Source organism: Ciona robusta, chromosome 6 (genome assembly GCF_009617815.1).
Source record: "Ciona robusta chromosome 6, ASM961781v2".
NCBI classification, from domain to species: domain Eukaryota; kingdom Metazoa; phylum Chordata; class Ascidiacea; order Phlebobranchia; family Cionidae; genus Ciona; species Ciona robusta.
The window spans coordinates 2,021,933-2,044,829 of NC_143240.1; the positions used below are offsets into that span (position 1 = coordinate 2,021,933).

At 37.9% G+C, this 22,897-nt stretch overlaps 3 protein-coding genes across 11 annotated transcripts in view; 1 reads left to right on the forward strand and 2 right to left on the reverse strand.

The window, feature by feature from the left end:
• The window catches only part of LOC149734830 (rap guanine nucleotide exchange factor 6-like), a 44,377-nt gene extending 34,073 nt beyond the window's left edge, over positions 1 to 10,304 (forward strand). For all 5 annotated transcript variants that reach the window (XM_089880331.1, XM_089880333.1, XM_089880332.1 and 2 more), the window contains 13 exons: positions 217 to 337; positions 671 to 882; positions 1,217 to 1,447; positions 4,340 to 4,506; positions 4,780 to 4,846; positions 5,022 to 5,354; positions 5,812 to 5,987; positions 6,247 to 6,443; positions 6,806 to 7,983; positions 8,187 to 8,367; positions 8,866 to 9,032; positions 9,445 to 9,570; positions 9,867 to 10,304. In XM_089880331.1, coding sequence (XP_089736457.1) covers positions 217 to 337; positions 671 to 882; positions 1,217 to 1,447; positions 4,340 to 4,506; positions 4,780 to 4,846; positions 5,022 to 5,354; positions 5,812 to 5,987; positions 6,247 to 6,443; positions 6,806 to 7,983; positions 8,187 to 8,367; positions 8,866 to 9,032; positions 9,445 to 9,570; positions 9,867 to 9,904 — 3,194 coding nt within the window. In that variant the 3' untranslated portion in view covers positions 9,905 to 10,304. The remainder of the gene's footprint in view (positions 1 to 216; positions 338 to 670; positions 883 to 1,216; positions 1,448 to 4,339; positions 4,507 to 4,779; positions 4,847 to 5,021; positions 5,355 to 5,811; positions 5,988 to 6,246; positions 6,444 to 6,805; positions 7,984 to 8,186; positions 8,368 to 8,865; positions 9,033 to 9,444; positions 9,571 to 9,866) is intronic.
• Positions 10,305 to 10,744: 440 nt separating this feature from the next.
• Positions 10,745 to 12,400, reverse strand: LOC149734831 (uncharacterized). Its single transcript, XM_089880343.1, has 2 exons — positions 11,916 to 12,400; positions 10,745 to 11,542 (listed from the first exon to the last, which is right to left on the reverse strand). Exons 1-2 carry the CDS (start codon positions 12,285 to 12,287, stop codon positions 10,877 to 10,879), a joined length of 1,038 nt encoding a protein of 345 aa, XP_089736469.1. The 5' UTR covers positions 12,288 to 12,400; the 3' UTR covers positions 10,745 to 10,876.
• Positions 12,401 to 13,205: 805 nt separating this feature from the next.
• On the reverse strand, positions 13,206 to 21,577 carry LOC149734832 (uncharacterized). Of its 5 annotated transcripts, none has more exons than XM_089880338.1 (11): positions 21,394 to 21,577; positions 21,161 to 21,231; positions 18,906 to 19,090; positions 18,488 to 18,622; positions 17,750 to 18,185; positions 17,056 to 17,370; positions 15,924 to 16,728; positions 15,605 to 15,735; positions 15,001 to 15,236; positions 14,472 to 14,817; positions 13,206 to 14,268 (listed from the first exon to the last, which is right to left on the reverse strand). In XM_089880338.1, the coding sequence occupies exons 1-11, from the start codon at positions 21,486 to 21,488 to the stop codon at positions 13,865 to 13,867; spliced, it is 3,159 nt and encodes a 1,052-aa protein (XP_089736464.1). In that variant the 5' UTR covers positions 21,489 to 21,577; the 3' UTR covers positions 13,206 to 13,864. The 5 variants fall into 5 exon arrangements, with proteins under 5 accessions (XP_089736464.1, XP_089736466.1, XP_089736463.1 ...); XM_089880340.1 differs by having other exon boundaries at positions 15,001 to 15,239; positions 18,906 to 19,093; positions 21,170 to 21,228; positions 21,394 to 21,576; XM_089880337.1 differs by having other exon boundaries at positions 15,001 to 15,239; positions 21,161 to 21,228; positions 21,394 to 21,576.
• Positions 21,578 to 22,897: the final 1,320 nt, after the last annotated feature.

The window sequence follows — 22,897 nt, forward strand, 5'->3', positions numbered from 1 at the left end:
TAGTAAACAAAGAATATTTACAGAATTTTATAACCATTATTAAAAACTAGAAAATATGGGATATTATGTGCTAACAAATTCATCCAACCCCGCAGTGACATGTGTTCTTACCCATTTACATGTTTAAATTCGTCTCATTTTTTCACTATATACGGTCTTAACCCAAAGTTTTTTAACTGAGTGCCCATTTCATACAAAAAAAACAACCACCAATAGGTAACGACACAAAGGTTGAAGGATTAATCAACTTTGAGAAAATGCGAATGATTGGAAAAGAAGTTCGGAACGTGTGTCGTCTCTGTGCACCTGACAGTACCCAGATTCTACCCAGTGCCGCGTAAGTTGTATTTTCACATAAAGATAAATTTCTATTTTATATGGGTGAGGTCCATTGCCCCAACATTGTGTATGCACATTCTATATGAGTGAGGTTCTACAGTGTGGCATGCCATGGAGCATGAGATTTAGGTTTGACTATTACCTGATTTATTTATTATATTACTATTGATATTACGCAGCAGTGAAATTAGTTTCTATACCCTACAACCTAACAGTTAAAGGCAGCGAACTATTTTATTTTGTCAAATTGAAAATTAAAAAAAAATCTTTTAAAAAAAAAAAAAATTTTGTTTGTTATGTCATTTGTATTTTACGCTCTTTTTTACACTAGTGCGCAGCAGAGAGAGTCCGAAAAAGGCAGCCAGAACCCTATCTACCTAACCCTGGCCCGCAGAGGACGTAGGTCTTCGTTTAACAATGTAAGAAGACTTTACGAGGATCAGATAAACGTACGACGCGTCAAACAATACATGCAGTCAATAGAAGTCGTTTCCGATGAAGATAAATTAATGGAAATGTCGAAAGCTGTCGAATCTGTTATACGTAAGTACTTGTTTACGATTATTTGAATTTTTAATCTTTTTTCTGTGATTTTTTTGTTCTTAATGCAATGTCTTCAACAGTTACAGTTACAGTTGTTTTAAAATGTTTTTGCTTTTATCTGGTTAGATGTTTATACATGTTCATATTTATGATATTTACCATTTTTCTGTTTCATACAAAAACGATTTCTGGTGATGTTAAAAAGTTTAAAAAATTTTCTTACAAAAAAAATATTTTTTTTGCATCTTCAAAAATGCTTTTCATTTTAAATAGGCTTATGTTTCCTCTGCGTAATTTATTATTATTCCTATTTATTCAACCATTACATTTCCAGCGAGTGCCTCCAACCAACAAAAACGAAGAAACACAACCGCATCTCTTCCTTCGGACTCCCCATCAAGATCCTCCAAGACTCTTCCAGCGTTCCCGCTCCGCACATCCTCTAACGGCTCAAGCAGCAGTCTCCACTCCAGGAATAACTCTGAGCCTCAGCTCGCTGCTGTACCAGTAATAGCCCTTCATCCAACAAGAAAAAAGATGCCAGTTTCATCGCTCCCAAAATTTGGTAAGTCAAGAGCAAAATCTTTTAAATACTGAGAAAAATAGGCCAAACTTTTTAAAAAATCTGCACCAAACAACTGTTATTAAATGCATATGCCCCAGCCTTTTATAAATGCCTAAATGCCAAACTTTTTTTAATTTACAAATGCATAGGCACCAAACTTTTCTGAATGCAAGGAAGGCAGGTATCTTTTAGACACATTTTTGTAAACTAAATTTCATATATTTGGTCAAGATTAAAATTCTAAACTGCTAAACACTTGGGGGTTTTCTGCCCACCCTGCCGCCCCAGGTTTGGCGCCTATACAGGACACATTTCTGAAACTAACATAGGACCCTGTACATTATTATACAAAAAATTTACACAGTGAAACTAAAAAATGTTCCTTTTAATTTTATTGAATTTGTTCCCTTCTAAAATTCCTATATATTGAAATTGTAGTGTAGTTGTAATGTATATTAATTTCCACTGTTGTTGTATGTAAAGCACCCATATATTTGCAATGCATACACAAGCACTTTAACAGTATTAACAAAAGATTCACACTGTTATATTACACTTCACTGTATTAATTAAAATAGCATTTTTTAGTATAAAAACTTAATTTTGTATTTAATATTAAAATATTGATTTAAAATGCATGATATTCTAGTTATCAGTCTTTTTTTTCTCTCTTTTTTGTTTTTCTCTCCCATTCCTTTTTTCTAACTTTGCCTTCTTTCCTCTTTTCTCTTCCTTTAAGTCCACCACCAACCACCCCTTATCAAAGTTTTCGCACCGGAGCAAGATGCTAGCCCACACCCCAATAGAAATATTATAAAATCTGATACCCAAGCCAAGACGGGAGTGCGCAGGCGGCCCCCAAGGCACACACGCACCCTTAGCGGGCCAGAAATATTGCACATACATGAACAAGAAACGAAAAATGCAAAAACTTGCTCTGAAGTGCCGCCAAGTGGTAGAAATGGTCGTACATCGACGAGGTCTATTTTAAAATCAATCAGATCTCGATCTCGTTCACTTACAAAGTCATTTAAAGAGGGAAACTGGTCAAAACCGGTTAAAAAACCTGAAATTTATGAAGATAATCACGTGAGAGTGAAGAAGATATCAATATTATCACAGGATGATAATTTAAAACTTCATGAAAATAAATCATATGATCATGAATTACAAAATCGTAATAGTGATGATTTTTCTCTACAAAACTCATGTGAATCACTCACATCAAACATTTCACGAAAACATCATCATGATATTTATCATGAATATGATCTACCATCATGTGATCGTGATAGCGGTTTTGGTGATACTGGCAGTTCGAACAGTATCATTCAAAATCTGCTTTCATCTGCTGAAAATTCACCAGTTTTTACCAGCAAACCACCAATTTTCTGTCAAAAATCATCACACCCAAAAACCACAAAAAGACCAGAAAACTATTCCACAAACGCACCCAGAAAAATCCAGCCCATCAAATTATGTGCTGAGAGCAATAAAAACTGTATTAAACAGTCTGATTATAATAAACGATCAGAAAGCCCCGTTTTTGTTGATTTATATCGTGTTTCATACACAGTACCTTTGCCCCGGCATTCTACCTTATCTACTGTATATTATAGCTGTGCTAGTTCTGCTGGAATTAAAGTTAAATGTGCTAAAATAGTTCCAACACCTGTAGAAATAGGCAGTGCACTGGAAACTTGGAAAACTAGGCGACAATCCAGTTCTTTATGAATGTAATTATTTGTAAACTGCATAGGCGTAAAGTTAGGGGTGCCTAGGATGACATGTCACCCCAAATTTTCAAAAAAGGTGACGTTATATGATTTAGCACCCCAATTTTACGCCTAAACAAATTTTACCCTGCTGTTAGGTGCCTGTACAAATTAGCAAAGCCAAAGTACATTGCATTCACCACATTAATCAATAAGGTTCCCTAAGTTTGACGACTATGAGTATAACTCCATTTTACCAATGTCACCTCAGATTTTGTGCGAAATTTATAAAACAGTACACCTATAATACACTATGTATAATGTTAAATACTAACTTATTGCCATTTATTTAATAAAAAACTTCTTTTTTTTGTAAATGTATATGTTTTAATTCATTTTTTTCCGCGTTTTTTATTTAATTTCTACAATCTGTTAATCTGTCAATACAACTACGATCTGTCTCACTATTTCTTTTCTTTATTTTCCTTCTCTTCTGCACCAAGCACTTCAACATGGTATGATACACTATGCTGCATGCAATATACAAAATAAGCACTATATAAGCCCTAGTTTTATAGAAATGTTGAACTAGCTGTCAATTAACAAAAATTGTAACAAAACACAATATATTCCCGAAATTTCAGCTTTCAGCTTTTATAATTCGGATAACTTGTTTGTATTGCTTCATTTTGACCATTTTTACTAGTCGTAAATCATATATTAGTACGATAAATTATCAAATATAACTTATTACATATAACAAGCCTGTTAGTTAGGCACCATGGCTTAGTGGTTAGGTGCTTGCATTGTAACGGAAGGATACCGGGTTCAATGCTCGATGCTGATACTATTAAAAGTGTATGTGTCTTTAGGCAATACACTTAACAAGCATTGCTCCAACCCAGTGGTCACATATGTAATACAGCACCATTGGTGTTTGGGTAACGGGCCAACTCTGGCCTAAATCCCATGCCATATGGCTTGTCGTGCTGTAGAAATCTATATAAATACTGAAATAGCTCCAACCCATTAGTCGATCATATATGCTACCACTTTGTTGGAATAATAAACTAACTATGGTCCAAATCACAGGCCACATGCGGTCCGATAGGACCTTACCCATATAAAAAACGAATATCATAAAACAAGTTTAATAACATGCCCCTACCCCCCATAGGTGCCAATTCACCCCAGGCGTTACGAAAGCTTTTATCCCTTTCTGAAGAAGGAGGGGGCAACGACAAAACTGGGGGTAAAAAACTGGGTACCCGGCGAAATGGGTCAGTCAGCAGTCATGATCTTTCACCCGCGACTTCACCCTACATGTCACCCAAGCGAAGAGAAGTGGGTCAAATTTATATATTTTGTTGGTTTTTTTGAATTTTTATTGCATGTCAAAATACTGAAGTATTGGTCAAATATTATTAAAGTTATAGAAATTAGAAATGCAGTGAAAAGTGGTGTACCCAGTTTAGGCCATCATTATTTTGTTAAATTTTTGTAAAAATAAGAAATAAAATGTATATGACAAGACAAAAATACTGAAGTGTCCTTGCAAATGCTTATGTACGTTGTTCTAATGTACTTTTCAACCATATTATTTACATTACTTTACAGGATGCGCAACACTCAGTAGCAAACGAAAACATCAACAGAAACAACAACAGACTCAGTTTACCAACAGGTAAAATTGAATTTTTCCCAGAACCAAAAATGTCGCCCAACTTTGTCGGTTTCTAGTTTCTAAATTACCTGAAAAATTCCTTTTTTTTTCACAAAAATTTTTTTTGTAGTGGTTACAAAAAAAAATATTTACAAAAAATGTATACCTATATAACCTTAAAATTCTTATTTTCCAGGTGTAGTAGCTGAACCCCCCTCCCCAAGCATCCAAAGTGCTCCGATAAACTCTCGCAAATTCTTCCCACCGGGCGGCAGTAGCGCCACATCCAGCTCTCGTTCAAGTATCGCGAGCGCATCTAGTCTCGGGACAGTCTCGTCTTCAAATCCGACCCATTCGTCACTTTCCTCACTAGGAGGCAGTAGCAGTCCACGGTCATCGTCCCCAGTAGGTTGGGGCCAAAGTGGGGGAACCACCGGCCCCCAGTTGGCTTCACACCCCTCACACACCCACTATCATCAGCAAGGTCGTACGAGTTCAAGCTCTTCGGCAGATACTGTGAAATCAGGAGGTAAATGTCATTTGTTGGTTTTAGTTCTGTGTGATGTGGTATTAAAAAAATGTGTGGCAAGCCGTGGGACATGATATTTTGGCCAAAATTGGTTCATTACTTAAGCATCTATGGTTTTATCTATGGTTTTTTTTATTACATTAATATGTATGTTTTAAACTAAATTTCATAATGTTTTTTTTTAATTTTAATTATTTTCTATGTGGGTGGGGTGCTATGGTATGTTCGGCAATAGGACATTATATTTAGGCCAGAATTGGTGCATCACTCAAAGCCTTATGGTTTTAATACGTTAATTCGGATATTTTAAACTAAAAATCTAAAGCCTTAACTGAAGACCTCACCCTCATAGAATAGAATAGACTGGGACCAATAAGCCTACTTTCCAGGTCTCAGGCAAACATATAAAATACATATACCAGTAAAACATCCTCAAAAAAAAACATTTTTCCCATAGCTGGTCGCCATCATGAACGCCCTGTTATCAAACAAACACGTAACGGACGAAGCAGCTCGTTTGGCGGTGGTGGTATGATGTCATCAGCGATGATGTCATCGATCCCAGACCGAAGAATGAATCAGATGTCTTCTTCAACTTCCACTCCATCTCTAAGTGCTCCTGGAAGCCACCAAGTGAGTTTTTGATAAAAAAAGAAATATTTAAATAGTATAACAATTGTTTAGGTAAATTGGTCATGTTAAAAAAACTGTTAACCACGGTGTATTTTTTTATAATTTTTAATTGTTCTTTGTTTACTCGAAATGGGACGAGAAAATAGAATAAAAAGATGTCCTATCTTCCTCCACCCTATTATACAATGGAACACAGTCATTCTTTCAGTCATATTAAACTTCAAAAATCTAATACACAAAACTCACCCCTTTATCTCAGCCACTCATTTTACCCAACCACCCACAAATGCCACGAACACCAAGCATTGACAGCGGCATTGTCAGTGTGGGGTCGATTTCATCCGATTCGACGAGATTTAATCCTTCTGATGATGCTGAGATCTTTGGGAGAGTCCACCACCATCCAGGACATCAAAGGCAACATCCGGGAAGACATTTAGATCAGCTGCATCACAGGTTAAAGATAAATCACCATTTTTATCAACTATGATATGTTATATGAATATAGCTCTGACCAAGCAGTCATAGTTGTACAATTCTAACAAAAAGACCAATTACTGGTGCCTTTTTGGTCTGTGAACATTTGAATAAACTTTAACCGGAAACCGGTGACTTCAAAAGGACAATAATTTTCAAAATTTCCTTTCATTAAACTCAGAATGACTTCTGTTCTACTCTGAGTACTTCCAGGATTTATTAAAAAATTCTATATTTTCGTCCAACTTTGGAAATTTTTCCACACTCTTTATAACTGCACTAAAAAAGTAAGATCCTCCAAACAGTTATGATGACTTATTGGATCATCTTTTTTTCTTCAGGATCAACGAGCAGAGCCAGCTATCCCCGCATCTTCGTCACGGAAGATCTAACCCTCCTCCTCAATTAGAGGAAGAAGACAAAGTAGAACAGACTTTTTTATCTGGATTTAGGGGTCATGGGGATACCCCGCGACCAGATACTAAAGTTCCCTCTAACTTTTACCCCCAATCGGTCACCCACGTTGACCATGGGGGTCACCCAGGTGAACCCATGACTATATATGGGCATGTGCCCCCTGGGCAGAGCAGACCAATGTATATGATGCCGCGAAACTTCGGCAAAAGCGGCGTTAAAGGCATCCACGATTACTTAATCTGTGAACGCCATGCTATGATGAGAAGTCGGCAAATTTACACGAATCACCATATAACATATCATCGCCCTGAACCAGTTAAAACACCAGAAGCATTACTAGAAGACCAACTCGTTCTAGAGCTGCAGAAACAACGTCCACAACTTCAGCGTCATAAGAACTCTCCGATTTCTGAAGACTCAAATTTATCCGACAAACTTAGTAAATCGGACCCAGCGTTAAATGTACCCTACCCTAACCCCTATGAAGACCCCCGTATACGTCTACCACCTCCAGCAAGAACATCATCCCCAAAATCGATGATAAAACAAGCGTCGTTGCCCCACCCCTCACCCCTATCTCCCTGCAATGACAATGTGTTTTCCCACAACCACTCTTACCACACCCCTAACGACTCTAGAAGCTCATTTTCAACCCCCAACCACTCCAGACCCCACATAACCCCACCTTACCCCCATAACACCCCTACCTCTACCCCAAACACTTCACGAATTATCCCCGCTCGTGCGGAGGACCCATCCCTTAACTGGCAATACCCTAGTCGTGACCCCCCAATTCCGAGACCCACTACCTTAAACACGACATCACCCTACCTAAATTACAGTGCCCAGCACGGAGAAAGCGCGTTACAGGACCCCATAACCCCACAATATGACCCCCATTCAAACCAATACGAATTATACCCCATCCCAGTCGACATGACCCCTAATAGCAGTATAATTACCACCCCCCATTTGCCCCATAGCACCCAAGTACCCCAACATTTGATAAACGGGTCACCAGGTCCACAGTTACGGCGTAAAACAAGCCAGGATTGGAATGAAACAGATCTAGATGGTGAAAAGAATCAACAGACAATGAAAGGTAAGTATTTTTAGGTGTGTTTTTTTTAACTAAATGTCTTATTTTCCAATCGAAAGTGCAATGACAGTTATAACACAGGTGTTCCATTTAATACACCTTGTGTCCGCTAAAAAAATGGTATATTTTAATATATTTAACTCCCAAAAAATTTTCGAATCATTTTTTTTTTTTTAAATTTCTTTCAACCCCTCTTTATTTCACAGCTTGGGGCAGCAGTGCTAGTTTACCGGCGACCCCTCTTACTTCAAAGTCAAACAACCCCCAAAACCCCCTACCACCCCACACCCTTCAACCCACTTTATTGCATGGGAGTTCTATCAGTGCACTGACAGTGACAAGTAAAACAAAGAAACCTGCGCCTGCACCACCACAACGCACATCAAGGTAAAAATGCTGCAAATAATGTTTCAACAGCTCATTTGGTGTAAAAAACGTAGTATTTTTTGGATGTTTGCGTGCCATTTTTCGATAAAGTCTTGGTATATTTTTGATGTTTCGTCTGCCATTTCTTGATAAAGTCTTGCCGTATGGCAGACGAAACGTCAGAAATACACTACGTTTTCATACCAGATCATCCATTAAAAGATTATCTACATTATGCCTGGTAGCAGAAGTAACAGAATGATGCTATAGTAGAATTGACAGAATTGTTTCGTCATTTTTTTGGACTGTATTTTTATAAGAGACTGACGATGCCGTTTTGGCGAAATAAATATCTCTTTTACTATACAATATGTTAGCCAAACCAACCATAAGTCAAATCTGATGATCCACACACTATAATAGCTTTAACAAAAAGACCATGAAACTGAGAGTGGCAAACAGCTACTAAAATTTATACAAAATATCAGTTACCCTTAAATTTACCTCTTACATTTCCAGCTTTGCACGTTCCCGTCAACTTCGTATAAGCTCCACAACAAGTCCAACTTCAGAGTCACCACCTCTGTCACCCCTAACACCAACCGAGCATTGCTCTCTTGATGTTTCAACCACTTGTAATGGTTGGATGGGCAATGGTCATGTGATCACTAATGGCTATACACCATGTAAGTATTAATAAATAATTTTTTTTGTTGTGTTAATATTGGCTATTGTTTTTTGTCCTGAAAATGCAATATATACCTGGTGTAAAAGTTTTCACTTAAAGTACTTGTGTATTTTTAGAGTAACGTGGTAACTCGGACCTAAATCACAGATCTCCTAGTGTCCCTTGCCATAAAACATGACTTATATCAAATATCCTGATACTGATATGTGTATGTGTCCTAGGCCTAGATACTCAGCAGACATTGCTCCAACCCAGTGGTAACTAATGGGTTGTAGCACCCTGGGTGTTGGAGCAATGGGCCAACCCTGCCCTAAATCTCAGATCCCATGTCACATTTCAGGACATCACCCACACATAATAGAAACATAGCATTCACAACAATTTGTTTAATTTGCCATATTCCTTCACAGCCGAAACTCGTGTTGCACCTTTAGAACGCCGATCGCTCCCGACTTATACAGAAGCTGTCAATCAAATAAACTTGAAGCAAAGTCGCTTCCCTGCTCCTTTAAATAACTACAGATCTTTTAATATTGGTGAGTGACTACAACTGTATGTAATTTTGAGGTGTATGAATACACCATGTATGCATGGTGTATAAGAAGACACCCATGTTATAACTTGACAGTGAGCATAAGGTGCATGAATACACATGTATGTATGGTGTATAAGAAGACACCAATGTTATAACTTGACAGTGAGCATAAGGTGCATGAATACACTATGTGTGTCTGGTGTATAAGAATACACCCATGTTATACCTCAAACAGTGAAAGTATTCTTAATTATAATTCACTACAAAGTTAAAATTTTATATTTTTTATTTTTTTAGACGCACATGAAAACACAGAGCAAGTATCCCAAGTATGACATCATCATCTCATTATGACATCATCCCCTTATTAACGTCGCACGCCCTCTTTTCCGAGTTCCATTGCGACGTCGCTTTTTACCCCGAGCTGTTTTATCGCTGTTTTAACGCCATTGAAATCTTATTTTGCTGACGTTTGATGTCTATTATGTTGTGCCTTTATGCGTACTCTTGACTGTGCATTGAATTTTTTCATCTCTTTTCAAAAGACCCAACTCCCCGCCTTTTGGCTCGTTGCCATGACAACCTGGCTCTCTGCATCCTCAAGTGACCACCAAGCCATAATAAACAGTGGGGAGTAGATACACCCCCTACAGACCCTTATAATGAGTTTTTTGTTTAATTATCGCAACCAATTTTATCGCAATCTTTGTTAAATGAAAGTTTATCATATCAAAACTGACTTGTGCTGATTTATATTACCCTCCCACAAGACAGTTGACCAAATTACAAAAGAAATATACTTTAACAAACGGTGAGTTTTACTTCCTTTATATAAGAACTCTGTAAAAACTGTCTAACTTTGATTATTTTACAGGTTTTCTGATGAAATGTTCTAATATTGGTCGAAAAGTTTACCATTTCGAGAGTGAGATTTCAAATATTTCCTGTTCAAGAAAGCCTCAATATTCAAATGTTAATATGACTGAATGGTTTATTGTTATTTATTAGGTTTTAATTCAAAATTCTGATCTTTTATTTAGTATGCTGTATACATAAGTGTCTGTTGGAATTCTCATGTGTTGGGGAAATGGGTTAAATCCCAGGTCCTTGACAAAGACGTTACCCACAAAGGATAGAAAGACCTAAATAAATATTCTAATACTCAACACATTAACAACCGTTTTGACTTGTATTTACATCTCAAGACAACCAAAACCATTTCCACTAGTATAAATCTAATTAAACTTTTACACAATAAGCGTAACTTTACAACAAAGCGCCTTCGAGCTTGTAAAATTTTAAGCAGATCAGTAGTTTTCAGCAAAAGAACGACTCCAGCCTACTGGCTTTGCGTTAAAATCCAAATGAGCGTGCGGCTGTGTTACAAAGACAGATCTATTCTTGAACATCCCTTGCCTCCAGTGAGGTGCTTCTCCATGTCTTCTTGCGTTGAATGTAATAGTCGAAGTTGGAACTCCGAACCTATTTCCCAATTTGTTTCCGAATTTATATCCCGACTTGATAGGCTTGGCAAAACTATTGTAATCGGTATCGTATTCATCTTCGTAATTATAAAACACCGGAGGCGCAGACCCGCATCGAGATGGAGTCATCTGAGCATCATAGATGTTCCATCTTCTAGGAGGACCTTGATGTACAACCTCCGGAAAATCTTCTACTTCAGCTCTTTCTATGAAGTTGGGATTCGAGACAGGAGGCAATACTGAACCTTTTTCCGTGACTTCTTTTGTCATTTGGTTGTGGTATACATGCGCTGGGATATACCTAACACTTTGCCCCGATTCGCAAGCTAAATTCCAAGGAGTAGCTCGCTCTTCCACGCCCACTGGTTCGTCGTCTTCTGGATCTTCCGATCTCTTTCCTTTACTCTCTGCACTAGTGAACTGGTCCATTCTCTTCTTCTGTCTGATGAACATTTTCCCGCCTTTTGAGGAACTACGAAGTTTTGGCGACTGTAAGTAAACAAAATCGATTTGAATCCTGCCCTGAACGAAAAATACAGGACAACAGCCACTACTTTACGATGTACTCGTATGCTTGGTACGTATTTTTTACATTTTGCCCGAGTACCATTGGGGAATGAAATCCTACTATAAGGGTAAAATACTCCCGGGCGAGATTTACATTAAGTATATTTTTCAGGCCAACCACGTTACGTTTTAAACGTACTGATTTCGTCTCTATATTACATTCTATATTGGTAGGCCCTACGAAGCGCCACACTGAAAAAAAAAATGGTTTCCAAGCTAGAAGAGTAAGCCTATTAACAAAAGCATTGATGTATTTACAAGCTTATTACCGGTTCTTAAAAAAAACTTTACCTACCACATCGGCAATAACTTTGTATCCTTTTTCGTTTTTCTTGTAGCGTTCCTTCAACCTTACTTCAGGTGTTTGTCTGCCGTTCGTTTCAACAATTTCATTCGCACAAGGAAAATTATAGCTCGGTCCGTTGGTACTTTGTGACTGCCTTACTACGAACTGAGTATGTGGTGGCAATTTTTTAGCTTGCGAATACATCAGGGGGGTATGGCCGTTGGTAGGCTGCTCGTACGTGTACACATAAAACTTTCCGTTTGGTTTTGGAGGCGCCATAGGCGGATTCCGTATGAATAACAAATTGCTGTCTTTCTTCCCAGTCGGTGCTGGTACAGGTCGCCATGTACTAGTTCTAACTTGATGGTGACTAACAACCATTTTGAAGATTTTCCAACAAATGTAAAAACGAACTAAAAACGTATCTAGAGTTACATACAAGGCCCTGCAGCCAGCTCCCCGGCGCAGCAGAAGCTTGCTATTTGAAAGCAGTTTCGAACCGTCAGGTGATGGTTCACAAGGCTGCAGTTGATCTCTTGGGACAATGAACACTTGTGGAAGTGCGTCATACTCCTAAATCGTCTAAATGGAGTTAAGAGCGTGTTTAATTCGAACCGCCAACTGGCAAGTTAAAGACTGCAGTTATACTAAGACGCAGGTCGATTAAATGAAATTACCTATACCGTAATGAATGTATTACCTTTTTAAACAGCGGTTCTTAAACGTTTAGGTGAACTCTTTGAAAAAATACATCAAAACCTGCTTTATCGTTAATAAATACATGAATAATTCAAGTTTAATTCACCAATATTAAAGTATTATTATTAAACTTATGTACCTATATACCTCTGACCAAGTTTTATGAAACCGTGCCTTTTGTGCCTCAAACATAAACCTTACATTTTTTTGAAAGTGTTTTTTTCTTTGTGTTGTTTATGTTTTAAAAACATCTGTTTAGTAGTTTGGTATTTGGTTTATTTAAAGGAATGACTTGCTGTTTTATTGGTTATCTTACTGTGGGCACATATCAGTTTTGACAGGTTGGAAACAGTTAACCTTTTACTCCGGCGGCTGCTTTGTGGTTTGTAAAAGCCTCTTGCTACGAGTTCGTCGTAATAATAGTAAAGAATAGGATAGGCTCCGATATATATTACTGAGGGGGGAGATGGGAATCGTTGTCATATAATATTCTTTAATCGTGTTTTTAACAGTTAACAATATTGCTTAGCTGTACGTGTTTGTAGACCTGTAAACTGTTTAAGTTGGTACATTTTGTAAGCGGTTTAGAAAACTTTCGCAATTCTTTGCTTTATTTATTATAAATATTCACAATATTGATGCATCAGAATACTATGTACAATAGAAAGACAAACGCAATATACGATCATTCAGTTTTACTATGCCGTTCATAACACCACCACCAGAAGCCATATCTGCATAAGCATAGTTGCATTCTACTGACATTTGTATTGTATAAGTACCCGTAATGCATAATCCAAACACTAACCTTCTAATAATAAGATATAACACACTCATGCAATAGAAATTAAAATTACAATACATTTGCGCTAAAACAAAGTGAAATTTCGCTTTAAAAACATGCAACGAGAAATATCAAAAACTGTAACAATTTTGTCTAAAATAACTCGCATATTTTAATAGAATCTGCAGCATACCACGCGAAAATGATGTTTTAGTACTCAGTAAATATGCTGTACCATAAGTTATGTAATAATATATATGTATAATACTGTGGAATAAAATAGATATATACCGTTAGTACATTATATTTTTCATTGCGCTCTCTTTGTGCCGCAAAGATACACTTAGAAACTCCGGTAAATATTAATTTGTTACAACCAAACGAGACAGTAAAAGACCATGAAAACATTGACCGTCTTACCCCAATCTACAATGACTGTACAAATACTGCAATTTGTCAAATGTTTCAATTTGAGTTACGAAGGTTGCCACTTTGTTGGTGCTTTGTTTGCAATAAAACGAGGTTTTGCAACTGTCACCCCTGGGGTAACTTTACTTATTGTTACACCTCCGTTCGACATTGGCCGGTGCATATTTTTTGCGTCAAATCTTGGCCTGGATACCGCGGCTGCTGAAACGGGACTTACTTCGTGATAACTGGGCGGAGGGGGCAGGTCTGGGAACTGTGGCTCTGTTGTACCGTTTGCTGGGGACCAAACAGAAAAAGCGGGCTTAGGTGCGGAGCTATTTATAGTTGTAGAAGATGGACCTCCATTAATGGTCTCAGTATTTCCCGAAACGCCATTCGTGATCACATTTGGGCTAAGCTCTTTTGCTTGGCCGATGCCATTTGGTACAGCCGAAAAAGCGTTCATTTCACCTAAAGAGTTAAATAATATATTAGTGTGTATTAGTATTTTTCCCAGGGATGAGTATGGGTACGGCGACAATGGTAGCAGTCGAGCCTCGAACCCGTACCTCCAGGCCGAACCCCCGCAACGGGTATATATATAGTAAAATACCGCATCGTGCGATTTGTTTGAATAAATAATGACCTATACTTGAATTGTCAATCTAAATTACCTGCTACTGGTGTTACTATAACACTCGGGTTTGAATCCGAGCTCAAAAACCTCTCAATTTTTGGTTTTGGAGCCACGCGTGGTGGAGGGCCTTTGACCATGTTCCTAGCTGGTACTTCCCCTCTTACGTCATCGTTCTGGCGTTGCGTGACGTCATTATATCTGGAAGAGCATGTCGACCCCATATCGTACGATGACGTCAATGATGACGTAGCTGAGTTGGTATCTGACATTGCGTCATCGGTGCAAACAAAGTCAGCGGCTGATGGGGGGCGACGTGCAACGTAATAACTCTGGTAATGAAACGGGTCCTTGCTTCGCCCTTTTCGATGTGCACTCGGTCGTTTCTTAACGAAATAATTGAAAATCAGTATCTTTGAAAATGATAGCCTAGGCACTAGATTATGGTGTTTAAAGAAAAAGAGAATGGAATCAACATCAAAACAACAGTTGTTAAAACACGCCATAGATGAAAAGGTGTGGTCACATTTAAAACTTAAACAACTACAAATATAGCTTTTCCAACTCACTGGTGAATCGGAATCCGAAACCTTCCGAAATTCTCCGAGCACTTGGCCCATGTTTTCCCTTGTTTTAGTACCAGGCGAAGGCTTGGGCAGCGTAGAGCTACTCAAGGGTTTTCGATAATTCGAAGGCTGTAACTCCGGCGGGGGCAGTGGCTTTTTATTCCCATTACATTCCTTTGTGTACTGCTCCATTCTTTGCTGTTGTTTTTCAAATATTCGAGCCCCTTTGCCCTTTAGCCCTGCTGTATTAGAAGCACAAATAAATACATTATATAGGCATGTGATAATTTGAATGCTAACTGCTGGCATATTATTAGTGTTTTTTAACCTTTCTTAGGCATAACTATTTACAGATATTTGTTTGAATGTATTTTTATCATTCTCTCCACCACTTACGAGATATGTTTTTTGGGCACGAGATATGAAACGGTACCCATGTTATTATGAATAAATGTAACTTACTTTGTCCTCTCGTAGCCAAAAAAACGTCACTCGTTATAACACGGGTGCTTCGTTTCATACACCTTGTGCCAGCTTACGATTTACCACGTATATGTAACTTTGTGTGTAATTTTTTGAGGTGTTTAATATTCATTTGATTTTCTACCTCCGGCTATTGCACCCAAAGGCCTTGATGACGTTATTTGAGAGTCACGTGGTTTGCTTGGCCGTGAGTAACTGCTAGGGGGAATTCCCTGGTTCGCGGAGGTCGGTTTGTTGAATTGTTGCGTGACGTAACTGTGACGTAATAACGTTGATGTAATTGATCAATAATTGTTCACTTAAAAAAGAATATTACTTTTAGCACATAATATCTCATATTTTCCAATCGTGTTTTAAACAATTAACAACGCTTTTTAGAGTCGTAAGGATATGGTTATATAATTCTGTGATATTCTTTGTTTGTGCTATACAAGTTGGCATACCTATTTCGTGAGGGCGGTCGCTCGGTCGATTTAGGCGCAGCTCCGTCCAGAACTGCACCAAGTGTAGGAGTTTGTTTATAAACCAATTCCATCTTCGGCTCGTATCTTCCTTTTGAGGGGTCTAACAGTTTTAAACAAGCTGCAATCTTCGGTTTTTCGGTAACTTGGTCAGGGTTTGGACTTGGTGTACTTATACCTCTAACTGGAGACGGCTGGTACCGTATTGGAGTCGAAACCGGACGTAACTTTGGCGCCATACTAGGGGACTTTGCTGGGGCAGTAGTATTTTGTGTTGTTAAGCTTTTTTCATCTCTTTCTGCAGCTTTTCGAGTGATATCTTCGATTTCTTGTTCAGTTTCATTACCGTTATCTATTATGTGTTGATGTGTATTGGCTACGTTTACAATTGGCAAAATGACTTCACTATTTGTTTGAGATTTCTCTTCGTTTTTATGTGCTGGATCAGTACCATTTTGTAGAACGGTAATTGTACCAATGTCATCGGTTTGATTTTCTAAATTCTCAGGTCGCCAGGCAGGTGTCGGTGTTTTTGAGCTGATGTTTTCGAATGTTTTAAACGGAGATGGCGACCTTACTTTTAGCGGCTCTTTCAGTAAAGCTACAGAAGGAGATTTTGGAGGAATGTAACCTGACTGTACTGGCTGTGGTTTTGTTGCTGGCGTTTTGGTTGCTGGTGCTCTTGACCAGACACGAACTGGTGCAGGCTTTTGGTAAGATGGCTTTGGCTTGGAAGTAAAGTTTTCCGTTTTGTTTCTTAATGGGTAGGCGACTTGAGGCGATTGAGCTATAAAAATGTCACAGTTTTAATATAACAGGTTAAGATAATGCATTAGCATTGCTTAAACTAAGTAGTCACTATAAGGTTGCCCAAATTAACAGGCATATATAAAAAATATCCTATGACTATAAAAAATGAATGGCACTGTTTTACTTTACGCAACGGGCATTAGCAGTTGTTATAACACGGGTGTTCTGTTTCATACACCTCATGCCCGCTTATGTAATTATGCAAGTGTCCTTCATTCATAGGTGTACTTTACTACGAATAAAAATATACATAAAAAACTGCAGTAAAGAAAATTAAAAAAATGCATGCTTCAATTATTTTTACCTGCTGGTGTTTTTGGCCTTGCTTTATTTGGCTGAAACTTCACGGATCTCCAGGTTTTCTGTGGCGTGGTTGTTGCAAACATTGAACCGGCACTATTGGGTTCAGTTTGATCCCTTAATTTTGTTGCTCGTTGCATATCTAGATTTAGTAGGGGTGCAATTGGGGGCTTTGGGGCGCTTGGTGTGGGGGGTTGTACTTTTCTGTAAGAGAACCCACTCTGTCTATCAGTCGACTGCTGCATTCTCATCGGTCGACCTCGGTCAGCTGATTCGTCATCTGTTGACCAATCAGCGCTCGCAAAACGACCTTTGCTATCTGAATGAGTGAATATGAATAAGATATATAGTAGGTTAGGGGTATTAAGCAAAAAATATTTACGGAAATTCAAACCCATATTCTCACGACTCTAAAAGAGTGTTGTTAATTATTAAAACGCGATTAGGAAATACGAGATTCTGCTGACGGTAACCACATTATTCCGACACCCTATCTTATAACAGACCAGGTGCAATAAAACTTCTAAAAGTGGTTGTACACAGTATCCTGAATTTGTCCGTTTTGTCTGTTTTGTCCGGATTTCGCTGCCGCATGCGGAATTGCCCACGGGTTTGCATACGACTTCGCAAGCGAATTCGCGCGCTGGATACTGTGTACAACCACCTTAACAGTATCAAATATTTTAGCATACACATACCATCTTCCCATGCCTTTCTATGAGTAGGTCTTGTCCTACTTCCTGATCTTCTTCTTCTTGAAGAGTAATCTACAGATCCATCCTCACTTGTCTCCAGCTCTCGCTCCTTTGGCACCCGGACGACTCCAAACGGATGTTGCGGAGCTGCTCCTGGATTTTGCTTCGGAGCACAGGAATGGATGTTGTTAAACGAAACCGGAGTAAAGCCCCTCTCTTCTCCGTTGCTCATCTCAAAAGATGCAGGATTCGCTCCTTGTGCTCCTAAATTCGGATGAGGTTGGCATCTTTCTGCATCCGATACAAGACCTTCTTCTTCTGGTTTATTTTCAATTACATACTTCTCCATTCGTCTTTGCCTCCGTGCAAATAACTTCGCTCCTTTACCTTTCATTTGAACGGCGTCCATGGCGAGGTGTTTGTGCTGGTTGTGAATTATCTAAACCAAAAGTTCATAAATTAAAAACAATAAACATTTTTAAAGTGGGTTCCATGTATAGCAGTAGGCTAGGTGAGGTCTTGTGGCGAGGCAGACCAAGAGGACATGGGATTTAGGCTAAAGTTTGCCAATTACTCCCAAATGACCCTAAACTAACAAAAGGTAAACAATAACCTAATTGTAACATAACTTTACTCTGCAAATCATACACAATATTAACTCTTATGTCTTATGCGTACCGAGCATATTATTTACAAAGTCATATTACTATATAACATCTTGTACATACATGTAACACACACCTGTTGTGCGGCCGAGAGCCTGCTTTCTCTTTCAAGTACGTTATCCGGCCCTGGTCGATCGTAAGCTAATATCTCGTCGTCAGTTGAACCAAAAGATATAACTGAGTCGGTATTTTCTCTCCCAACACTGCAATCCTGTACAAAAGGTTTAAATTGTAAAACGTAAACAGTCGCTTGGTAGCGGACAGGTCTATTATAAATCAACCATTCAGCCCCCTGCGAAAGGATGGCACGCAAAATCGTTAAAACGTTCCATATGCAACTACCAGAACACCATTTCGGTCGGTTCCAACTGAACTCCAGTGCTAAATCTAATATCGTATAAGATAAACGAAAGCGTTTACATTTCCGAATGCAAAAAAATGACTTGGCAGCGAGCATAAGGTGTACTATAGATAAAAAAGAAAAAGGTTCTTACAGTGTCTTCTTCTTCGACTGGTTGTGTCCCGTATCCTATGATCGCGAATCTTTCTGATCTTTTCCGTCTCTTTCTAAACATGCGAGATCCTCTTGTGGAGGACTTCTTATCCCGGAGGAGTTTTGAGATGTTGCGACAAACTTTTTTAGCCTCCTGGCGAGGAGGTATACCAGCCACACAAACACCTGTGTTTTAAACATATAAAACGTTGTAGAATGTTATGTGTTAAAGTTAAAATATCATAATATTTTTTTCTGACTACGCTTTAATTCTGATGTATATAGTAGGTTGGGGTAGGACAGTACATGTTTTAGTTTTCTTTTATCTTCCCACTTGATAGCAAACGAAGAACATTTAAAGAAATATATAACCGTATTCTCATGACTTTAAACGAGTTTGTTAAATTGAAACGGTATCCATCTTACCCCACAGTACTATACTATATTTATACTACGAGTGTAATACACTGGAATACCTCAAATTGTCTACATACTTTATCAATGCATTTTGCCTAATACAATACATATGCTAAGATAAAGATCCTGATCGCTTTAATATATTGACTCAACTACGTCTGAACCAAAATGATCTGAGTAGTCTGCTTCACAAATTCCCTTATGACGTATATCAGCTGCGCGTCATTGTCGCCTACGTCATCTTATGCAGACGATTTGTCCATTAAAACTGTGTCAATGCGTTTTGCGTGGTAGCAGGACAGTTAATGGCAAAACCGAGTATGTATATTGTAAAAATGCAATACATAAGCTATAAAGTTACCAACGACGTTTTTTATATTGAAATAAATTTAACCGTTTTCGGGCACAATGGAAACAGGACACTGATGTAATAATGAATGTCGTTGCTCTGGCACGCGAGGATAAATAAGCTACATTCATTCATTAACTTTACAACTAAACAGTTCAAGACATTGGTGTTGCAGTATAATAAGGCTACAAAAACCGACAACATTATAGAATTAATAGGGACCCGTCACTCTCATACATACTAAGTCTTTGTCATCATGTATCAATTCAGAGTATATATAGTAGGGTGGGAGACACATTTATGTGCTATTTTCTTGGCCCATTTGGTAAAAAACAAAGAACATTTAAAGAATTATAAAACCGTATTCTCACGACTTCCATAGACCGTTGTTAATTGTTTAAAACACGATCAGGATATATGAATATCATGCGCTAATGATGTCCCATCCTCCTCTACAGTACTCTACTACATATCTGTTTTTCTGAATCGCTACTTTTTGATCTAAAAATTTGACTTACATTGTATTACTTCTTATAAAATGCTACAGCTAATAAAACCCTAAACCCATACATGCACACTGTTTTTTCACAAATATTTCTACAAAGACATCAGTCTTAACCATTTTTCCATCGTCACTTTTTTTCCCAGAAACTGTCACCAAAGTCTGTATCCTTATACAGTTAGCAGAACGTTTTACGCAATGTTCCAATTAAGCTGTCTACAAACTATATCTGACAGGTGCTATTGCTTACGCACAAGATTCTGTATATAACTGACTCTCTGTTGACCACGAAACACCATATAGGCATAGAACATAAATGTTTCAGTCAGTATACTCATTCTTTTCTACTATAACACATATGTTCCTGTTCGTGGTTATTTAATAGTTCCCCCTGACGTTCTATACCGATAGTTCCGTTTTAAACTTATGTACATACAGTTCCCTCTTAAACTGATACCTCGTAAATAGGGTATATGGAACCAAAAACTAAACCAGATTTGGCAACCATTCAATGGCTTTTTCGAGGCAGTTTATCGTAATGTAGTACCTATATATATACTAGCGTTAATATATGACCACAAGTTATAGGTAGGCCTGTGTTCCTTACGTCATTCTGTATACTGTAACCTTATACACTTTATGACAAAGAATTCTTTCATTTTGAGATTAATCTTGTAGATTATTGTTATATAAAGATAGTGGACGCCAGTCTCTTCCGGTATGCTCACTATCGAGTAATAATATATGAGCACATTCTTACATACAAGATAAATACGGCGTAATCATACACCTCATGCTCACTGTCGAGTTATAACTTAGGTGTCTTCATATACACCAGACTAGTATTTATATACCTCATGCTCACTGACGACTTATAATCGTATAACATAGGGGTCTCGATATAAAAGCCTTGTCAATGCTTAGATGTTATATGTGTTAAACTGTGTACATTCCATGCATATTGTAAAATGCTGGATAAGCGGATCACCTGTTTCGTTTTCGTTTTCGTTTGCTTGTTCGGGAGAGTTCGGAACGCTTCGGAATTCTTCGGATCCGCTGCTAATATGTAAGTTGTGTATTTAAAACAGTTGCAAAACAAAGTCATTGGTTTTCTAACAAAAGTGTAAATATTAGCAGGTATAATTAAATGTCCAGGGCATTACACTTCATGAAGGGAAATAACACAAAACCAATTGTTTGCCCAGACACTCGTATTCTCACCTTGATTGATGCGGTATCTGTTCCTCTTGTAATTCCTCGTCAGACGATTGACCCCCTTCGTCAGGATTCGAACCCGAAGCGCTCGAGATCGACATTTTAACTATTATACAAACTTCAAAGCTTTTCAATGTATTCTGTTTTAAAATAACGTAAACACCTTAAAGCCCTAGCAGCCTAAACAGTTTCTATTTTGCTTAGTACCTTACAGTAACAGTTATAAATAAAGTTTTTAATCCTGAAACTTTCTGGCCAAATACTGGTTTTCTCACAGTATATATTAAGGTGGGAGAAGATGGGACACTTTTTCATTCTAATTTCTCGTCTCACTTGGTAGTAAACAAAGAAAATTCAAAGAATTATAAAACCATATCCTCACGACTTCCACATACCGTTGTTAACTGTTTAAAACACGATTAACCATATAAGCAAAACTGATCTTGTTTTATTACAAAAGCAAAATACGAGTCTTCTCTTCACTTCTAAGCTACACAAGCTTAACAGGCCAAGTTTACACATGAAATATTCATCACAATTTTGCGGTAAACAGTTAAACACTCTATACTTATTAAAATCGTAGGCAAGTGTTCTTATACATATATATAGAGAGAGAGAGATGGTTACTATACGTTTAAACTTTAAAACCACATCGATATGCGAAGTTTTACGCTGACTTCATACCTTCTCTATGGGCTCCTGTTCAAATATCTATTCTTAGACTGTTATGCATGAGCCTTACACAAGGGATATAAGTTTGCAGTCGCCTTTTGCATTCTAACTACAGATAGCGCCTCTAATTCAGACTCAGTACTTATACTTCCAATATTTCCACAACGGTTCGTACTCCTGGTTATACAAGTTTACATAGTAAAACATAGGTACGTGTGAAAGACAGTCTGCCGCGCGCAAGTTTGAGATAACTGGTTAGTAGAATAGCAGACGTAAGTTGTGCAATGCATCAATTGTATCTTATGTCACGTCACAACATGTTAATGTCATAAAACCCGAAAAATGAATGCATATTCTAAAATTCAGGTCACACAATAGTTATAAATAAAAAAATGTTACATAATACAGCAGGGTGGGCGGAGATGGAGCATCTTTTTTTTCGTCCCATTTGGTAGTAAACAAAGAACAATCATAGAATTATAAAACACGATCAGAATACGTGGATATTTTGTGCTTAAGCTGTCTCGTTTTTCCCCATACTTCTATATAATATAAAACACATTACACAACAAACATAATACCTAAAATACATTACAGAACTGGGCACATATTAATTAAAAATTCGTCACGTAATAATGCCATTTTTAGTGTAATTATAATTGTACTTCAATGATTGAATTCATTAGAATAGAAAATAGTAACTGACATGCCAAAAGCGAACAAACCACAATTATGTCTTCGTCGCTAAGCGTTGCAGCTGCTCTTTATGACGTAATAGACAGTTCTATGATTTCATATAGTGAGTTCATTTATTGTTTAAAGACAGCAAATTCCGTTT